We start from the raw sequence: 20494 nt of genomic DNA on the forward strand, positions 1-20494 counted from the left end.
TCCCTTGATATCTCTAATTTTCTTGAAGAGATCTCTAGTCTTTCCCATTCTATTGTTTTCCTCTATTTCTTTGCACTGATCACTGAGGAAGACTTTCTTATCTCTTCTTGCTATTCTTTGGAACTCTGCATTCAGATGGATATATCTTTTCCTTTCTCTTTTGCCTCTCCCTTCTCTTCAGACAACCATTTTGCCTTTTTTGTATTTCTTCTTCTTGGGGATGGTTTTGATCACAGCTTCCTGCACAATGTTACGATCTGCCGTCCATAGTTCTTGAGGCACTCTGTCAGACCTAATCCTTTGAATCTATTTGTCACTTCTACTGTATAATCATAAGGGATTTGATTTAGGTCATAGCTAATAATTAAGACCTAATGGCAACAATAAGGAATAATGTGTATAAATTATCTGGCAAAAAATTAGTATTAAATAAGTATTAATTATTATTATACCTTATTCAGATGAAAGAAAAATTCAGAATAAGAAAAGGATGAGTTCTCAAAAATAAATGACACTACACATCTTATTTGAGAATACATTCTTAAATTTCTGCCTCACAATAACCACAAAAATAAATTCAAAACTGATTACAGAATTTAAGGGGAATATGTAGACAACTTTTACGTAAATATCTCATATTGGGGAGGGGAGACTATGTGTAAAAAAAATGGAAGAAATCACAAAGAGAAAAGCATAGCTTCAGTATAATTAAAAAAAACTATCATGAACAATGTTATAAAGCAAATAAAAAATTACTAATTACATGTATAAAACAGAACAAGTCATTATGCATAATGAATACTAATAAGTCAACAGGAAAACAAACACCCCAAAATAAATATAACTGATGGCAAGAAAAAACAATTCATAAAAAATAGAAATACATGTCTAATAAGTTTATGTAAAATTTATTCCTTTGTAATCAAAGAAATTTACTAATAAACAAAGAAACCCAACTTTAAAGACTAAAAATATTCCATATTACATTTACCAGTAAGATAGATTTTTTGTACAATTTTTGTTTATTCACTTAAACATTTTAAGAGAACATTTAATTCCAGTAAAAGTTTAGGAGAGTCCTGGTTAAAGAGAAAATGAGCTTTTTCTGGTATGTGTCAAGGACTTAAGAATAGTTTATACTGTTTGATCTTTTTAGGAATCCAGTCTAGGGAAAACTGATGATGATTTTGTGCAGTTATCTCCAAAACATTACTTCTAAGCCCCAAATCTCAGTGTTTCCCATATTTTTTCACATAAAAACAAACACAGAAAATAACATTTGTACAACACACAGCAGGACATGGAATTGCCTATTTGCACCAGAATATGACTCAGAGCATTTAATGGGAAAGCTGGAATGCCTGGATACCAACACACCTGTCCTTAATTCATGACCATCCAATTCACAACCATTAGCCTGGGACAAACTAACTGAGACTATTCAACCAAAACACCTAACATTAATTCAAATATAACAACTCTGAAATATGGTTTGACACTAAAATTAAAGTCTTAAACTTTAAAAATGTAAGAGGATATTTGGTCTAATAGATACTAAAACAGATAAGGCTTCAAAAATATATGGGTATTAAAACAAGGCATTAAAACAATTTTATGTCAGATTATTATCATATGTAAAGAAAAAACAGAATCAAAGTTGCTAATGGACTATTTTTCAAAGTTTAAGTTATGATATGACATATTTACAGATATATATATGCATAAAAATATTGGAAAAACAAAACAAAATGTGAAAATTCATCTATCTTGTGGTTTTTCTGATTTTAAATTATATTCTTTGCTGAACTTTCTCAAAAATTTTATAATAAACACTATTATATTTATAATTTGAAAGCAAACAAATTTGAAATAAAACTTTAACATAGGTAATAGGAAGTTATACTGAATTGCAGTTTTGAAATATTTTGCAAATCTAATATTGATATTGATGTTAATCTTTTATTAACTTTTGGAAATCTCTCTAAAAAGCTGTGATGCATGGAAAAGAGAAAAAAAGAGTTCAATATCTTAAAGGATGGATATTCAGCCTGACCCAACAGTCAACATCCTTTCAAACATAGCTCTTGAAATAATCTTTTTCTCTAATGCTCTTCTAATATACATTATAGTTCAATGTAATAGCAGGAATATATTATATATTTTTCCATTTGAGTCAGCAAACTCCTGAGACTCTTGACTTTATACGTGGCTACTTCTTATAATAGGTAAAAAAAAAAAAAATCTTGATTAAATTAATGTGGTTGAGAGGGCAAAGAAGCCCACAAATATTTAAGCATCTCTAGGAAAGCACTTTGAATCCAGTCATTTTTATGTAATCGATGTAGTTTTTATAGCCAAAGAAGAGGACGAACATGAAAGGAAAAACCTTTTTATGAGGATCTTAATGTATTTCCATCCTCACTAAGGGACTGAATGTTAACCTCATGTGCTTCACACACAAAGAGACCATTTCAACACGCACCTTGCACAGTTCAAAATCAGAATATGAATGAAGTTTTTACCTCACTATACAAACATCCATATTCTTTTCCTCTGCTTCAGTATATTTATATACCAATCAAATGAAATTTGCAGGGGCTGGAAATCATTTTAATAGAGAATTAGTAATCACTTAAAAATACTGAAAATGTCAAAATACGTTTTCTTCTTTGCTCATCCTATTTATAAGAATGTACAACTTCCTTATCCATTTGCCTGCAGATGGACATCTAGTTTGCTTCCGTGTCCTAGTTATTGTAAACAGTTGGTGCTCTGGGACAACCCAGAAGGATGGGGTGGGGAGGGAGGTGGGAGGGGGCTTCAGGATTGGGGGGCATATGTGAGCCTGAGGCTGATCCGTGTCAGTGTGTGGCTGGGATCACCAAAGTGATTGTCCTCCAAATAAATAAATTAATTTAAAAAAAAAGAATTAATGGAGTCATTCTGAGTTGGGATCTCAAGTCTTTAATAGCATGTTGTCATACATCTTACTGAGCATTGTTTTCTTAGAAATTAATTGTACTTGTTCTACATGAGTACATATTAGGTCATTCTTCCTTCCTCAACTATCTTAAAAATAAAATGCAGAATTTAACTGACCCCAAGAAATAATTTCATAATTTTACTAATGGAGAAATAGTGAAATTATGTAGAGAAACTGATTAATTATAAAACTATAATCAATGTTTTATCACTCATTATATCATACTGTATCATCTCAGGTCATTTTTTCCAGGGAAAATGTGACATTTGGAAGTTACATTTTAAAAAATCATAGAAGTTTTAAAAAATAATATTTGTATAGGTTTGGACAAATATTTCTACCCTCAGTGTGTTAGAAATCAACAGACCTAAAAATGTCAAAAGGAAAAATCTCAGTAGATGCCAAAATTTGGTTAGATAACTTGTCCACTATAGCACTTGGTTTTAAGCAGTTTATTGGCATCCTAGAAGTAAAAACCTTTAGGGTGGAACAAAATACATACTAATTTCTATTCGTTAGCAGACAATTCACTACTCCAATTACCTGCCAGCAGTTTGTAAATATTGTTTTTCAAGAAACAAAATCCACCATAATTTATTATTTCTATTGGTGAGATGATCATGAATGTTAATCTTTCCTTTTTTATTTTGCAAGAGTGCAAGTTAAAATATATTTAATTTTAATTCCATAAATGCTGTGTTCCCAGTTTTCACATGCTAGACATACAGCGCAAGAAAAAATTAGAGCTTGTTCATTAACCTATACATTCAACATTTTGTTCACTGGTCAGCTATTTAAATCAATTTACATAAATCACAAACTCTCTAAAATATGTGTAACAATTTACTCATCATAAAATTATACTTGGGTATGAAAAAGAATTTTGAAGATGTCTTATTAAAAACATTTAAAATGTCAAGTTGTGAAGATGATGAAACAGACATGATTTTCATGAGGGGACGGTTGTTTGTAGGGAGGAACACCACTAATAAGAAAAAAGGTGGAAAGCAGGAGTATCAAAATTCATAGTTAAAGAAACTGTCTACAAGTCCACTAAAACTTTATACCCATATCTTCTACTGGAAAGCTATGGGAATAATTGTTTTTATGCTTGTCAAGTCTAAGTAATAATTTTGTAATTTTATATTTTATTTTTACTAGAGTTTAGTTGATTTACAATACTATATTAGTTTCAGGAGTACAACACAGTGATTTAATATTTCATAAGTTGTATTCCATTTAAAGTTATGATAAAATATTGACTATATTCCCTATTCCCTGTGCTGAACCATATATCCTATACCTTATTTATTTTATACATAGGTAATTTTATATCTTTTAAATGTATATATCTCTTTATGGTATGCCTTATGAGAGAAGAGGTAACGATCTGGGAGAGAATAAATGGTGTAAAAGGAATGACTCTCCAAGGGGACTTACACTATATGGCTTCAAAGTAGTATGCAGGTTTCTAGAGTAGAGAAATACAAAGCGTTTGTGCAACTACATATTGTAAAAGTCATACGTGGACGCCTCATCTCGCAATGCAAGGGACATGGGTTCAATCTCTTGTCAGGGAAGTCAGATCTCATATGCTGTGGGGAAATGAAGCCCGTGTGCCAGGGTATGTGCCACGACTGAAGAGTCCGTGTGCACAATGAAAGAACCCACATGATGCAGCAAAGATTCTACATGCCACAACTAAGGCCCAACACAGCCAAATAAATAGTTTTTTTTTAAGTCGTATGATTACAGTGAACTGCAATTTTTTCCATGTCTCAGCAATAAGTGATCACTGAGTGTAGTGTAATTCTTTTTTTTTAAACACAATTCCAAGAGCACCCAAGATTTGTTATAAGAAGATTCCACTGTACTTGCTAACAATCTGACAGGGACTAGAAATACAAGTGGAACTCTTTGCTGACCTATCTACTTCACTGGCTGAATAAAACTTTCAAATATTAGCAAAATCAATTCACCTTCTGTACAATAAAAATAAATTCCCTTAGAAACAATGTCTTTCCTATCAAAGCTCTTTTCTGAATTTGCACATCAGCTGTATACATTACTGGAGATATGTACATAAATGTTTATCTTCATGTTTTCCAATTACAGTTGTTATCAAAAGAATATTGTATCTAACCCAAATTTACTCTTTTTTTAAGTTCATATTAATGGAATCTTGAGAAAATAAGATATGTGTGGGAAATTCCAACTTCAGACAATCAGGTCCACACCTTACTACTTGTGAGTAGAAATAGAGTCATTATACAGTTAGAAGCAAAAAAAATAAAAAATAAAAAAATAAAATTGAGATATAATTCACATCACACACACAAAAAAAAGAAATAGAGTCATTAAAGAGTGTGGGGGGGGAGTCATTATTTGTCCCTAGGACATCAATTTAAAAAATGGTTTATTTACTAATCCAGAAAGCACAATTAATACTGTCAAGTCAAGCTTAAAAGTAATCAAAGTTCACCTCTAATCCAGCTAAGTATACATCTACTTTATTAAGATGATTCTGTAATCACTTGAGTCTAACTTCTGCATCAAGTTTGCCAAAGAAATATTTTCTGCTACATGTATTATTTTCCTCTTTGTTTTCCTTCTGAGTACCCTCTGAATTTTAAGATTCCCTTCTTGTCAGGTTGCTCTGGTTTTTCATACTCCTTCACCTGTCAAGGATCCAAACAAGATTAACCTTTTTTGCTCCAAATTTAATGATCCTTTGCTCTGGTAGAAATTTACTTGTCTTAAGATATAGTTCCTCAAACCACTTTTTCACCTTCAATCTAATGAATAATCCTATCTTTAATATTGGCCACTGGTAGTGGGGGCTTCCCTGGTGGCTCAGCTGGTAAAGAATCTACCTGCAACGCGGGACATCTGGGTTCGATCCTTGGGTTGGGAAGATCCCCTGGAGAAGCAAATGGCTACTCACTTTAGTATCCTTGTCTGGGAAATCCCATGGACAGAGGAGCCTGGCGAGCTACAGTCCATGGGATTGCGAACAGTCAGACACAACTGATCGATTAACACTTTCAGTGATCTAATTTTATTCTTTCTACATTACTTGTGCTGTTTAATAGTGGCTCCTGTGCCTTAAAAACCATATGGACCCTAAAAGTTCTGTGAGAGTTTGGGCACTGGGAAATTTGAGTATATCACAGAAGGGATGTCAAACCTAAGTGATAAGTCACAGGACTTGCAAAATTCAGAGAGGATTGATATTAAATATGTGAAAATGCTTAACAATAAGAAAGTGCTATACAAATAGGTGATATTATTATTATTACTACCATAATTCTACTTAGTTTTACCTATCTCCTCAAACAGATAAGACTCTTCAGAAGGAAAATATACTAAAAATATAACTTTCAGTAACTCCTAGGAATTTTAGGAAACCTTTCTCTACAGGAGCCTTTCTATTAAGTATTCTTCTACTTTAAGAAATGATGAATGACTAGTTACATAAAGTCTAATAAAGAGTAAGCTTATGAAGGGCTGGTCAGTATTGACCAATGAATGCAATAAGTAAGACACTTACAAAGGAAAAAGAAAAACAATCAGTAAAATACCGAATGCCAAATGTCTGTCTCAATTATCTTTTCATCTTCCTATTATGCTCACATGCTTGTTTAATACTTTCAAAACAAAATAGAATTTTGAAGACAAAGAAATGATAGGAACTATAGAAGGGATATATGTAAACACGTAGCTGAATCACTTTGCTGTACAGCAGAAACTATGAAACATGGTAAAGCAACTATACCCCAATAAAAATTAAGTTAAAAAAAAGATTGCAGGAGTGAACCTGCAAAGATAACGTTGAAAAGATAAGATCTGAATAAAGTAAATGTTTCCAAGGAAACCTCAAAGGGGGATGGGGGAAGGAACTATATGAACTGTGAAATTTAAAAATCATGGATAGTAAGTCTTCATGGATCACTGATTTAAAAAATTTACGTACTCTATTTTATGAACAAAAAGGTCATAATCGGTATCTGCTGCATTGTATTTTCTTCCCAAGGCTTCGTTTTTTGTTGTTTCAATTTTAATGAACAGATTTATTTGACAAATCCAGCTTTAATCTTCACAAGATGTTGATATGTGGAGACATTCCAGAACACAGAAGGAGGGGGAGAGGGAAATTCCATAAGAATGATCTGCTTATTTGGGGAGGATAAAAATGTAAATCTAAATGTTGTTTTTACCTCACTCAAATATTCACAACATATTTTAAACACAGGTTAAGCCACTGGGGAAAAAAGTTTCCAAGAGTCTGTTACCCACTTATTAATATCCAATACCCAACATGGAAAGTTAGCAAATAGAGACAGCATGTGTTGAAACAAGTCTAAATGATTTTCAATATTTGTGGCATGTTTATATTTTTGCAGGAAATGACTCAAAATTTTCTTTGAAGTATTTTGTATTTCTTACAGTAATAAAAGGGGAAAAAGTTCTGTTTTGTTTCAATTCTCCATTAATATTTAGATAAAGCCACAATTTTCTTCTTGTTTACCAAAAATACAATTGTAAGAAATATTTAGGGAATTTCCATTTTTAATTTAACATAATTTTTTATGTTTTTTCCATGTTTTTTTAATAATAAAAGCAGCTACCATCTAGAAACTATATTTGAGGTCCTACTGTTAATTTATCCACGTATTGTGTATATTCCACACACTTCTCCCCCAAATTAGATAGTTAAGTTTACATCTGACTTTAAATGGAATTACAGAATTTTTAAAAATTCAAAATCAAGTGAATGTGTTAAATTGACTTAGAACAAATTTCTGCATTAGAAAAACACTATGTGAGCACTATGAAAAGAAGGGAAAACTTTCTGAAGGTCAGTGTGAAATCACTCATAAGTTTGACCAAAAAACTATTATTTTTTCTTCTTTGGGTTATTTAGTTCAGTTCAGTTGCTCAGTCGTGTCCAACTCTTTACGACCCCATGAACTGCAGCACCCCAGGCCTCCCTGTCCATCACCAAATTCCTGGAGTCCACCCAAATCCATGTCCATCGAGTTGGTGATGCCATCCAACCATCTTATTCTCCGTTGTCCCCTTCTCTGCCTGCCCTCAATCTTTCCCAGCATCAGGTCTTTTCCAATGAGTTAGCTCTTCGTATCAGGTGGCCAAAGTATTGGAGTGTCAGCTTCAACATCAGTCCTTCCAATGAACACCCAGGACTGATCTCCTTGAGGATGGACTGGGTGGATCTCCTGGCAGTCCAAGGGACTCTCAAGAGTCTTCTCCAACACCACAGTTCAAAAGCATCAATTCTTTGGCGCTCAGCTTTCTTTATGGTCCAACTCTCACATCCATACATGACTACTGGAAAAACCGTAGCCTTGACTAGACGGACCTTTGTTGGCAAAGTAATGTCTCTGCTTTTTAATGTGCTAACTTGGTCATAACTTTCCTTCCAAGGAGTAAGCATCTTTTAATTTCATGGCTGCTCTCACCATCTGCAGTGATTTTGGAGCCCAGAAAAATAAAGTCAGCCAGTGTTTCCACTGTTTCCCCATCCATTTCCCATGAAGTGATGAGACCAGATGCTATGATCTTAGTTTTTTGAATGTTGAGCTTTAAGCCAATTTTTTCACTCTCCTCTCTCACTTTCATCAAGAGGCTCTTTAGTTCTTCACTTTCTGCCATAAGGGTGGTGTCATCTGCATATCTGAGGTTATTGATATTTTTCCCGGCAATCTTGATTCCAGCTTGTGCTTCATCCAGCCCAGCGTTTCTCACGATGTACTCTGCATGTAAGTTAAATAAGCAGGGTGACAATATACAGCCTTGACGTACTCCTTTTCCTATTTGAAACCAGTCTGTTGTTCCATGTCCAGTTCTAACTGTTGCTTCCTGACCTGCATACAGGTTTCTCAAGAGGCAGGTCAGGTGGTCTGGTATGCCCATCTCTTCCAGAATTTTCCACAGTTTATTGTGATCCACACAGTCAAAGGCTTTGGCATTGTCAATAAAACAGAAATAGATGTTTTTCTGGAACTCTCTTGCTTTTTCGATGATCCAGCAGATGTTGGCAATTTGATCTCTGGTTCCTCTGACTTTTCTAAAACCAGCTTAAACATCTGGAATTTCACAGTTCACGTATTGCTGAAGCCTGGCCTGGAGAATTTTGAGAATTACTTTACTAGCGTGTGAGATGAGTGCAATTGTGCGGTAGTTTGAGCATTGTTTGACATTGCTTTTCTTTGGGATTGGAATGAAAACTGATCTTTTCCAGTCCTGTGGCCACTGCTGAGTTTTTCATATTTGCTGGCATATTGAGTGCAGCACTTTCACAGCATCATCTTTGGGTTATTAGGTACTATTAAATAAGCCAAATACTATGGACAGGATAAATCTTGATATTAGAAAATTATTAGAGATAGACTCTAATTGTATCCTTTGAGAGATGAGAAAGGCTGTACAGGAATTCACAGATGATAAAACAAATCTTTGCAAAAAGTGTTAAATGACAGATTATCCCAAACTGAATGATGACATGCTTTTATCATCATGAGATTATGAAAACATGCTGAAGTTTATAAATGTCAGAAAGTCCCTTTTAAAAAGTTAACACAGACCTGGATTACAATCCAAATATAATATTTGTATCAATATCTACTCCATTATAGTCTCTGATGTGGGAACATTATTTGAAACCTTTGGTTTAGTTCTAGCATGACTCACACTTTACAGGGGACTTGGCAAACAAGAATGTGTTCAGAGAAAGCATCCAGAAGAACTGAAAGCTACACAGTGTAAGAACTGGTTAAAAGAACAGATTGTTTTGGGCTGGGAAAAAAGTCTCAGTTGGGACATACCAACATGAGTTTAGCAGAAGAACTGGACTCAGGCTGTTATTCCATGAGCAGAACGGAGACCAATGGTTACAAGTGATGGAGAGAAATGTAAGAAAATGTCTAACAAATAGAAATAATTTGTTTCTAAAAGAAACAGGAAGGCACTAGAAATATCAAGAATGTGCAGTAGAAGGGAAACTGACTAGTGCTGAGGTCAACTCCTGACCTCACTGCTTCTTTTAGCTTTGAGATCTTGGTCCAGTTACTAAACTTCTCTTTCTGTTTCCTTACCTATAAAATGGATGTTCTTGCATTGGATAAAAAGTGGTGTAGCAGGTCAGAATCCTGAGATAAGGGGGAGGAAATCTTGAACTGGGGGTTTCCCTGGTGACTCAGATGGTAAAGCATCTGTCTGCAATGCAGGAGATCTAGGTTCGTTTTCTGGGTCAGGAAGATACCCTGGAGAAGGGAATGGGAACCCACTCCAGTATTCTTGCCTGGAGAATTCCATGGGCAGAGGAGCCTGGCAAGCTACAGTCCATGGGGTCGCAAAGAGTCAGACATGACTGAGTGACTAACACTCTCGAACTAGATGGGCACCATAAATCTTGAGCTAGATGGCCACCATCTAGTGCTTTCTATTTCTAAGGTTCTACTATTTCATAATAAGTGAAAATATGATATTTTTCATCTCATGGTAAGAAATTATTGCCTAATAATTTTATTTAATCAACACATAGCTACTATGTTGTATAATAGTGCCTACTATATATGGGCACTCCTCTAAGAATACAGAAGAGAAAAATGCCCCAAAACTTTGTCTAGATAGACCTTAAATCATGTAGGAGGTGACATACAATAAATGAAACAAGTAAATCATACAGTGTAAGAAAAGGTGATAAGTACCATATACAATAATAGAGAAATTAGAGATTTTAAACAAGGCCTGGGGAGCTTCCATGAAAAGCCAACATATGAGCAAAGATACATTAATTTCATAAAAATTTTTACATTAATTTTATTATGAAATCCATTGAAAAATGTGGTACCCTCAACCAAATCTTGTGACCCAAATAATGTTCTAAGTAATGCAATCTCATCAGCCAATGTCATGGACTGAACTGTGTTCCTCCCAAAATTCAAATGTTGAAGTTCTAAGCTTTAGTACTTCAGAATGTGACTGTATTTGTGAGGTAATTAGGCTACACGAGATCACTGAAATGGGTCCTGACCCAAAATGACTGGTGTATTTATGAGAAAAGGAGATTAAGACACAGCCATGTACAGAGGGAAGACCATGTGAAAACATAGGGAGAAGGCACTGTCTGCAAGCTAAGGAGAGAGGCCTCAGAAGAAACCAACCTTGCTCACACCTGGATCTCAGACTTCCGCCTCCAGAATTGTGAGACAATACATTTCTGTTGTTTAAGCCACCCCGTCTATGGTGCTTTGTTACAGCATCTCTAACAAACTAATACAGAGAATACTGTGGAATTTTCCAGGCAAGAATACTGGAGCAGGCTGCCATTTCCTTCTCCAGGGGATTTTCCCAACCCAGGGATCAAAAATGCATCTTCTTCTATCTCCTGCATTGGCAGGCAGGTTCTATACCATCTGAGTCACCAGGGAAGGCACTGTAGTATATTAACCCAGTCTAAACACTAAGTTTAGGATAATGCAAGATTGCAAAGCCATTTTTATAGCAACTCAGACTTCTTTAAAAACTTTATATTTAGAATATATATGTAGATTTCAGTTTTTCTGTGTCTATCCTTGTGAAGATCCTCTTCCTTGGAAGAAAGGCTATGACAAACCTAGACAGTATTTAAAAAGCAGAGCCATCATTTTGCTGACAAAAGTCCAGATAGTTGAAGCTATGGTTTTTCCAGTAGTCATGTACAGATGAGAAAGTTGGTCTATAAAGAAGACTGAGCACCAAAGAACTGATGCATTTGAATTGTGATGCTGGAGAAGACTCTTAAGAGTCCCTTGGACTGCAAGGAGATCAAACCAGTCAATCCTAAAGGAAATCAACTTTGAATATTCACTGGAAGGACTGATGCTTAAGCTGAAGCTACAATACTTTGGTCACCTGATGTGAAGAGCCGACTCATTGGAAAAGACCTTGATGCTGAGAAAGATTCAGGGCAGGAAGAGAAGGAGGTGAGAGAGAATGAGAGGTTGGATGGAATCACCAACTCACTGGACGTGAGTTGGAGCAAACTCTAGGAGATAGTAAAGGACAGGGAGGCCTGGTGTGCTACAATCCATGGGATCACAAAGAGTCAGACTCCACTTAGTAACTGAACAACAACAACAACAACAAACCTTGTACCATTAAATTGCACTGAAAATCTTGAACCTAATGGTTACCTAGGAGTAACCATGGGAGAAGAGTGGAGAAACAACTCCAGAATAAAATGAAGAAATGGAGCCACAGCGAAAACAACGCCCAGATGTGGATGTGACTGGAGATGGAAGTAAACTCCGATGCTGTAAAGAGCAGTATTGCATGGGAACCTGGAACGTTAGGTCCATGAATCAAGGTAAATTAGAAGTGGTGAAACAGGAGATGGCAAGAGCGAACACTGACATTTTAGGAATCAGTGAACTAAAATGGACTGGAATGGGCAAATTTAATTCAGATGACCATTATATCTACTAATGTGGGCAAGAATCCCTTAGAAGAAATGGAGTAGCCCTCATAGTCAACAAAAGAGTCCGAAATGCAGTACTTGGGTGCAATCTCAAAAATGACATAATGATCTCTGTTCATTTCCAAGGCAAACCATACAATGTAACAGTAATCCAAGTCTATGCCCTGACCAGTAATGCTGAAGAAGCTGAAGTTGAATGGTTCTATGAAGACCTACAAGACCTTATAGAAGTAACACCCAAAAAAGGTGTCCTTTTCTTCATAGAAGACTGTAATGTAAAAGTAGGAAGTTGAGACCTGGAGTAACAGGCAAATTTGGCCTTGGGGTACAAAATGAAGCAGGGTAAATGCTAACAGAGTTCTGCCAAGAGAATGCACTGGTCATAGCTAACACCCTCTTCCAACAATACAAGATATGGACATCACCAGATGGTCAACACCGAAATCAGATTGATTATATTCTTTGCAGCCAAAGATGTAGATGCTCTATACAGTCAGCAAAAACAAGACTGGGAGCTGACTGTGGCTCAGATCATGAACTCCTTATTGCCAAATTCACACGTAAACTGAAGAAAGTAGGAAAAGGCACTACACCATTCAGGTATGACCTAAATCAAATCTCTTACGATTATACAGCAGAAGTGACAAATAGATTCAAGGGATTAGATCTGATAGACAGACTGCCTGAAGAACTATGGACAGAGGATCATGACATTGTACAGGAGGCAGTGATCAACAACATCCCCAAGAAAAAGAAATGCATAAAGGCAAAATGGTTGTCTGAGGAGGTCTGACAAATAGCTGAGAAAAGAAAAGAAGCTAAAGGCAAAGGAGAAAAGAAAGACACACCTATTTATATGCAGAGTTCCAAAGAATAGCAAGGAGAGATAAGAAAGCCTTCCTCAGTGATCAGTGGAAAGAAATAGATAAAAACAATAGAATGGGAAAGACTAGAGATCTCATCAAGAAAATTAGAGATACCAGGGAACATTTATGGAAAGATGAGCATAGTAAAGGACAGAAATGGTATGGACCTAACAGAAGCAGAAGATATTAAGAAGAGATGGCAAGAATACACAGAAGAAATACAAAAAAGATCTTCTTGACCCAGGTAATCACAATGGTATGATCACTCACCTAAGCCAGACATCCTAGAATGCGAAGTCAAGTGGGCCTTAGGAATCATCACTACAAACAAAGCTAGTGGAGGTGATGGAATTCCAGTTGAGCTATTTCAAATCCTAAAAGATGATGCTGTGAAAGTGCTGCACTCAATATGCCAGCAAACTTGAAAACTCAGCAGTGGCCACAGGACTGGAAAAGGTCAGTTTTCATTCCAATTCTAAAGAAAGGTAATGCCAAAGAATGCTCAAACTACTGCACAGTTGCCCTCATTTCACACGCTAGCAAAGTAATGCTCAAAATTCTCCAAGCCAGGCTTGAACAGTACATGAACCATGAACTTCCAAAGGTTCAAGCTGGATTTAGGAAAGGCAGAAGAACTAGAGATCAAATTGCCAACATCTGCTGAATCATAGAAAAAGCAAGAGAATTCCAAAAAAAATCTTCTGCTTTATTGATTATGCCAAAGCCCAGACCACCTTACCTGCCTCCTGAGAAATCTGTATGCAGGTCAAGAAGCAACAGTTAGAACCGGACATGGAACAACAGACTGGTTCCAAATTGGGAAAGGAGTACATCAAGGCTGTATATTGTCACCCTGCTTATTTAACTTATATGCAGAGTACATCATGCAAAATGACAGGCTGGATGAAGCACAAGCTGGAATCAAGATTGCCAGGAGAAACATCAATAACTTCAGATATGAAGATGACACCACCATTATGGCAGAAAGTGAAGAATAACTAAAGAGCCTCTTGAAGAGGGTGAAAGAGGAGAGTGAAAAAGCTGGCTTAAACTCGACATTCAAAAAAGAAAGTTCACGGCATCTGGTCCCATCATTCCATGACAAGAGAAACAATGGAAACAGGGACAGACTTTATTTTCTTGGGCTCCAAAATCATTGCAGATGGTGACTGCTACCATGAAATTAAAAGATGCTTGCTCCTTGGAAGAAAAGCTATGACAAATCTACATAGCATATTAAAAAGCAGAGACATTACTTTGCCGACAAAGGTCCATCTTGTCAAAGTTATGTTTTTTCCAGTAGTCATATGGATGTGAGAGTTGGACCATAAAGAAAGCTGAACGCTGAAGAATTGATGCTTTTGAACTGTGTTTTGGAGGAGACTCTTGAGGGTCCCTTGGACTGCAAGGAGATCCAACCAGTCAATCTTAAAGAAAATCAATCGTGAATATTCATTGGAAGGACTGATGCTGTATCTGAAACTCCAATACTTTGGCCACCTGATGCGAATAGCTGACTCATTTGAAAAGACCCTGACACTGGGAAAGATTGCAGGCGAGAGTATAAGAGGGCAACAGAGGATGAGATCATTGGACGGCATCACCGACTCAATGGACATGAGTTTGGGCAAGCTCCAGGAGATGGTGATGGACAGGGAAGTCTGACATGCTGCAGTGAATGGGTCGCAAAAAGTTGGACACGACTGAGCGACTGAACTGAACTGAATAGTTACCTCCCAATGTACTTTGTGGAAGAGATATAGTTTAATCAAAATATCAAAAGGACTTCACAACTAATAATATCATGCTTAAGTTATACCTGGGCTTCCCTGATAGTTCAGTTGATAAAGAATCCCCCTGCAATGCAGGAGACCCTGGTTCAATTCCTGGGTCAGAAAAATCCCTTGGAGAAGTGATAGGCTACCCACTCCAGTTCTTGGGCTCCCCTTGTGGCTCAGCTGGTAAAGAATTTGCCTGCAATTTGGGAAACATGGGTTCAATCCCTAGGTTGGGAAGACCCCCTGGAGAAGGGAAAGGCTACCCACTTCAGTATTCTGACCTGGAGAATTCCATGGACTGTATAGTCCATGAGGTCACAAAGAGTTGGACACGACTGAGCAACTTTCACTTTAAGTTATATATAAACTTCCAGGATATGCAAAACATTTATTTTTCTATCATGATATGCTGCTGCTGCTGCTAAATCACTTCAGCTGTGTCCGACTCTGTGCGACCCCATAGATGGCAGCCCACCAGGCTCCCCCATCCCTGGGATTCTCCAGGCAGGAACACTGGAGTGGGTTGTCATTTCCTTCTCCAATGCATGAAAGTGAAAAGTGAAAGTGAAGCCACTCAGTCGTGTCCGACTCTTAGCGACCCCATGGACTGCAGCCTACCAGGCTCCTCCGTCCATGGGATTTTCCAGGCAAGAGTACTGGAGTGGGTTGATTTATTGAAGTTTGAGATGGCAGCTCATAAGCTTTTAGAATGTTCATGTGCACAACCAAGCAGTTAATAATACCAGGACTTAGGTGCCCTCCCCCACTTATTCAACTCTTCTCCAGTTGCTGAAAGAGCTCAGTGCAACTTTGCAGCTTTGCTGTGTACCTGTAATCAAGCTGACCACCTACTTAAAGGAGCAGCTCCATGACTATGTGGGCTATACTGGATGCACATTTTAACATATTCTTTAAATGACATTGCTTCCTATTCCTTTCCATTCCTTTTAGATGTCCCTGTTAGGGATATATATTAGTTTTAGAGATAAAATTAAGTCAATGAATATACTTACAGGTCCTGTTAATTTAGATGCTTTCTCAAATTCTTCACCCTCTTCCATTAGTGCTTCTTCAGTTCCAGGTAAAGAATCTATTTTCACAAAAAGAATGAATAAGTTAGAAAAAAAAGAATAAGTTGGAGTCACATATTGCTTAATATATGAACTTATCTGATATATGTTTATATATATAGTTTTTATATATAAATCATAAACTCTGACATATAAACTTATCATGAGAAGGATATGAAAGTTACTGAACAGGATGTTAAAAAATCATAGTATTTGAGATTCAATATAGTGTATAGAGTGTTTTTTATTTAGCATACAGACAATGTATGCAAACCTTTACCATTTCTAATTTGCGTGCTTGAGTGCTCAGTTGCTTCAGTCATGTCCAACTTTTTGCAACCCTATGGACTGCAGCCTACCAGGCTCCTCTGTCCATGGGATTCTCCAGGCAAGAATACTGGAGTGGGTCACCATTTTCTTCCTCAGGGATGTTCCTGACCCAGGGATTGAACCCACGTCTCTTACATCTCCTGCATTGGCAGGCGGGTTCTTTACCACTAGTGCCACCTGGGAAGCCCATTTAAAAGGGTGCAATGAAGTCAGGACTGTGCAAGAGCTGCAGTCATCTTAGCCAGATCAACTCTTCTTTTGGCATATTATTTAGCTAATTTTTGGAATTTAATGTTCTTTTTCTGCCTTGTAATTGTTTATTTGCTTTATCTATGAACCGGTTTTTTTTTGTTTTTTTTTTGAGGGGGCCACAGTATTTAAATTCCAATTAATATTCTCCCTTTTAAACCGGATGAACAATTCTGAAAAGTTTGGAGAAGGCTTGCTCTTGTTGTTGTTGTTTCATTGCTAAGTCATGTCCAATTCTTTGTGACTCCATGGACTGCAGCCCACCAGACTCTGTCCATGGGATTCTCCATGCAAGAACACTGGAGTGGGTTGCCATGTGCACCTCCAGGGGATCTTCCCAACTCAGAGTCTGAACCTTTGTCTCTTTCATCACCTGAACTGGCAGGCAGGTTCTTTACCACTATCACTACCTGGGAGAAGAGGGCTTATTATTAAATGATGTTCAGTATTCCATTTTAATGTATCAAGGAACAAATTGATATTATTTGCTTGACTAGATTGATGAGTAGGTATGTAATGACTTTCAAATATGTGAATAAAAAGATAGTAAACTTTTCCATATGTCTGCTAAATTAAATTAATTATAACAACAAAGATTTCTGCAGGCTCTAGAGAATTGTTCAATAGATATAGATATATAGAGCATCTAGAAATAGCTTGTGTTTTAATACCTTCCATTCAAATAAAACAATCAGTTATAAGGAGGGTATTTTAAATCACCGGAAGCTTTAAACATTGATTGATTATATTTATTAATATTTTAAAAAGTCACATGCATCCTTAAAGAAGGCCTTCCTTCACATTAACACACACAAGTGGAGACAGATTGTTTTTTGTTTCATAAAATGTGTGCTCTGAGAAGAAAATCAGAGCCTTAAATCCTCTGAGTTCTTCATGACCAGTCAAGACCAGAGAGACAATGGAAAGCTTTGCAGAAATCCATAATCACAATTTTTGAATCATGGAGCTCTAGCTCCAATAATTCAGAATTTTATATTCAAGCAAAAAAACCCGGATAAATGATGAGAATTGTACCACATTAAAAATATTAATCCATTAATGAAGGAAACTTGAACCCCTATCTATTAAAACCCCATCATAAATGTGACAATAGATAGATTCTTTACTTTAGAATGTATACATTAGCATAATTTAAGTCCCTCAAGATTCAATTATATTCTGCTGAACTGTGATCAAATATTACCATAATTTTCGTATTCATTTGGTATTTTTTCCATTTTATTATATGTTGAAACTGCTTTTTGTGCAGAATATTAACAATAATATTAAAATGTCCTACCCTACATCGTAAAGCAAATTATTACATTTACAGAAGAAAACTCACTCTCTTGTGGATTTGCTAGGATTTTTATAGTTGAAAATACTATAAAATAATAGTATATGCCATGCTTTTAACTAGGAGCTGTTAAAACAAATTGAGCAACAATTCCAGAAAAATAAACGACCCAATCAAAAAATGGGCCAAAGAACTAAACAGACATTTCTCCAAAGAAGACATACAGATGGCTAACAAACACATGAAAAGATGCTCAACATCACTCATTATCAGAGAAATGCAAATCAAAACCACAATGAGGTACCATCTCACGCCAGTCAGAATGGCTGCTATCCAAAAGTCTATGAACAATAAATGCTGGAGAGGGTGCAGAGAAAAGCGAACCTTCTTACACTGTTGGTAGGAACACAAGCTCGTACAGCCGCTATGGAGAACAGTGTGGAGATTCCTTAAAAAACTGGAAATAGAACTGTCATATGACCCAGCAATCCCACTGTTGGGCATACACACCGAGGAAATCAGAACTGAAAGAGATATGTGTACCTCAATGTTCATTGCAACACTGCTTGTAATAGCCAGGACATGGAAGCAACCTAGATGTCCATTGGCAGACAGATGGATAAGAAAGTTGTGGTAAATATACACAATAGACTATTACTCAGCTATTAAAAAGAATGCATTTGAATCAGTTCTAATGAAGTGGATGAAAATGGAGCCTATTATACAGAGTGAAGTAAGTCAAAAAGAAAAACACCAATACAGTATCAGTTCAGTTCAGTTCAGTCGCTCAGTCGTGTCCGACTCTTTGCGACCCCATGAATTGCAGCACGCCCGGCCTCTCTGTCCATCACCAACTCCCGGAGTCTACCCAAACCCATGTCCATCTAGTCGGTGATGCCATCCAAACATCTCATCCTCTGTCGTCCCCTTCTCCTCCTGCCCCCAATCCTACCCAGCATCAGGGTCTTTTCCAATGAGTCAACTCTTCCCATGAGATGGCCAAATTACTGGAGTTTCAGCTTCAACATCAGTCCTTCCAATGAACATCCAAGGTTGATCTCTTTTAGGATGGATTGATTGGATCTCCTTGCAGTCCAAGGGACTCTCAAGAGTCTTCTCCAACACCACAGTTCAAAAGCATCAATTCTGTGGCGCTCAGCTTTCTTCACCGCCCAACTCTCACATCCATACATGACCACTGGAAAAACCATAGCCTTGACTAGACAGACTTTTGTTGGTAAAGTAATGTCTCTGCTTTTAAATATGCTATCTAGGTTGGCCATAACCTTCCTTCCAAGGAGTAAGCGTCTTTTAATTTCATGGCTGCAATCACCATCAGCAGTGATCTTGGAGCCCAAAAAAATAAAGTCTGACACTGTTTCCACTGTTTCCCCATCTATTTCCCATGAAGTCATGGGACCAGATGCCATGATTTTAGTTTTCTGAATGTTGAGCTTTAAGCCAACTTTTTCACTCTCCTCTTTCACTTTCATCAACAGGCTCTTTAGTTCCTCTTCACTTTCTGCCATAAGGGTGGTGTCATCTGCATATCTGAGGTTATTGATATTTCTCCTGGCATTCTTGATTCCAGCATGTGTTTCTTCCAGCCCAGCGTTTCTCATGATGTACTCTGCGTATAAGTTAAATAAGCAGGGTGACAATATACAGCCTTGATGTACTCCTTTTCCTATTTGGAACCAGTCTGTTGTTCCATGTCCAGTTCTAACTGTTGCTTCCTGACCTGCAGACAGGATTCTCAAGAGACAAGTCAGGTGGTCTGGTATTCCCATCTCTTCCAGAATTTTCCACAGTTTATTGTGATCCACACAGTCAAAGGCTTTGGCATAGTCAATAAAGCAGAAATAGATGTTTTTCTGGAACTCTCTTGCTTTTTCAATGATCCAGCGGATGTTGGCAATTTGATCTCTGGTTCCTCTGCCTTTTCTAAAACCAGCTTGAACATCTGGAAGTTCACGGTTCATGTATTGCTGAAGCCTGGCTTGGAGAATTTTGAGCATTACTTTACTAGCATGTGAGATGAGTGCAATTGTGCGGTAGTTTGAGCATTCTTTGGCATTGCCTTTTTTGGGGATTGGAATGAAAACTGACCTTTTCCAGTCCTGTGGCCACTGCTGAGTTTTCCAAATTTGCTGGCATATCGAGTGCAGCACTTTCACAGCATCACCTTTGAGGATTTGAAATAGCTCAACTGGAATTCCATCACCTCCACTAGCTTTGTTCGTAGTGATGCTTTCTAAGGCCCACTTCACTTCACATTCCAGGATGTCTGGCTCTAGGTGAGTGATCACACCATTGTGATTATCTGGGTCGTGAAGATCTTTTTTGTACAGTTCTTCTGTGTATTCTTGCCACCTCTTCTTAATATCTTCTGCTTCTGTTAGGTCCATACCATTTCTGTCCTTTATCGAGCCTATCTTTG

General features: G+C 37.0%; 1 protein-coding gene across 9 annotated transcripts in view; it reads right to left on the minus strand.

Moving 5' to 3' along the window:
• C6H8orf34 (chromosome 6 C8orf34 homolog) overlaps window positions 1-20494 on the minus strand; it is a 348003-nt gene that overhangs the window by 66263 nt on the left and 261246 nt on the right. For all 9 annotated transcript variants that reach the window (XM_081501834.1, XM_081501835.1, XM_081501831.1 and 6 more), the window contains one exon: window positions 16122-16198. In XM_081501834.1, the coding sequence (XP_081357960.1) occupies window positions 16122-16198 (77 nt within the window). The remainder of the gene's footprint in view (window positions 1-16121; window positions 16199-20494) is intronic.

The sequence above is a fragment of the Giraffa tippelskirchi genome, chromosome 6 (genome assembly GCF_054371585.1).
Source record: "Giraffa tippelskirchi isolate mGirTip1 chromosome 6, T2T-mGirTip1v1.2.pri, whole genome shotgun sequence".
Lineage (NCBI taxonomy): Eukaryota > Metazoa > Chordata > Mammalia > Artiodactyla > Giraffidae > Giraffa > Giraffa tippelskirchi.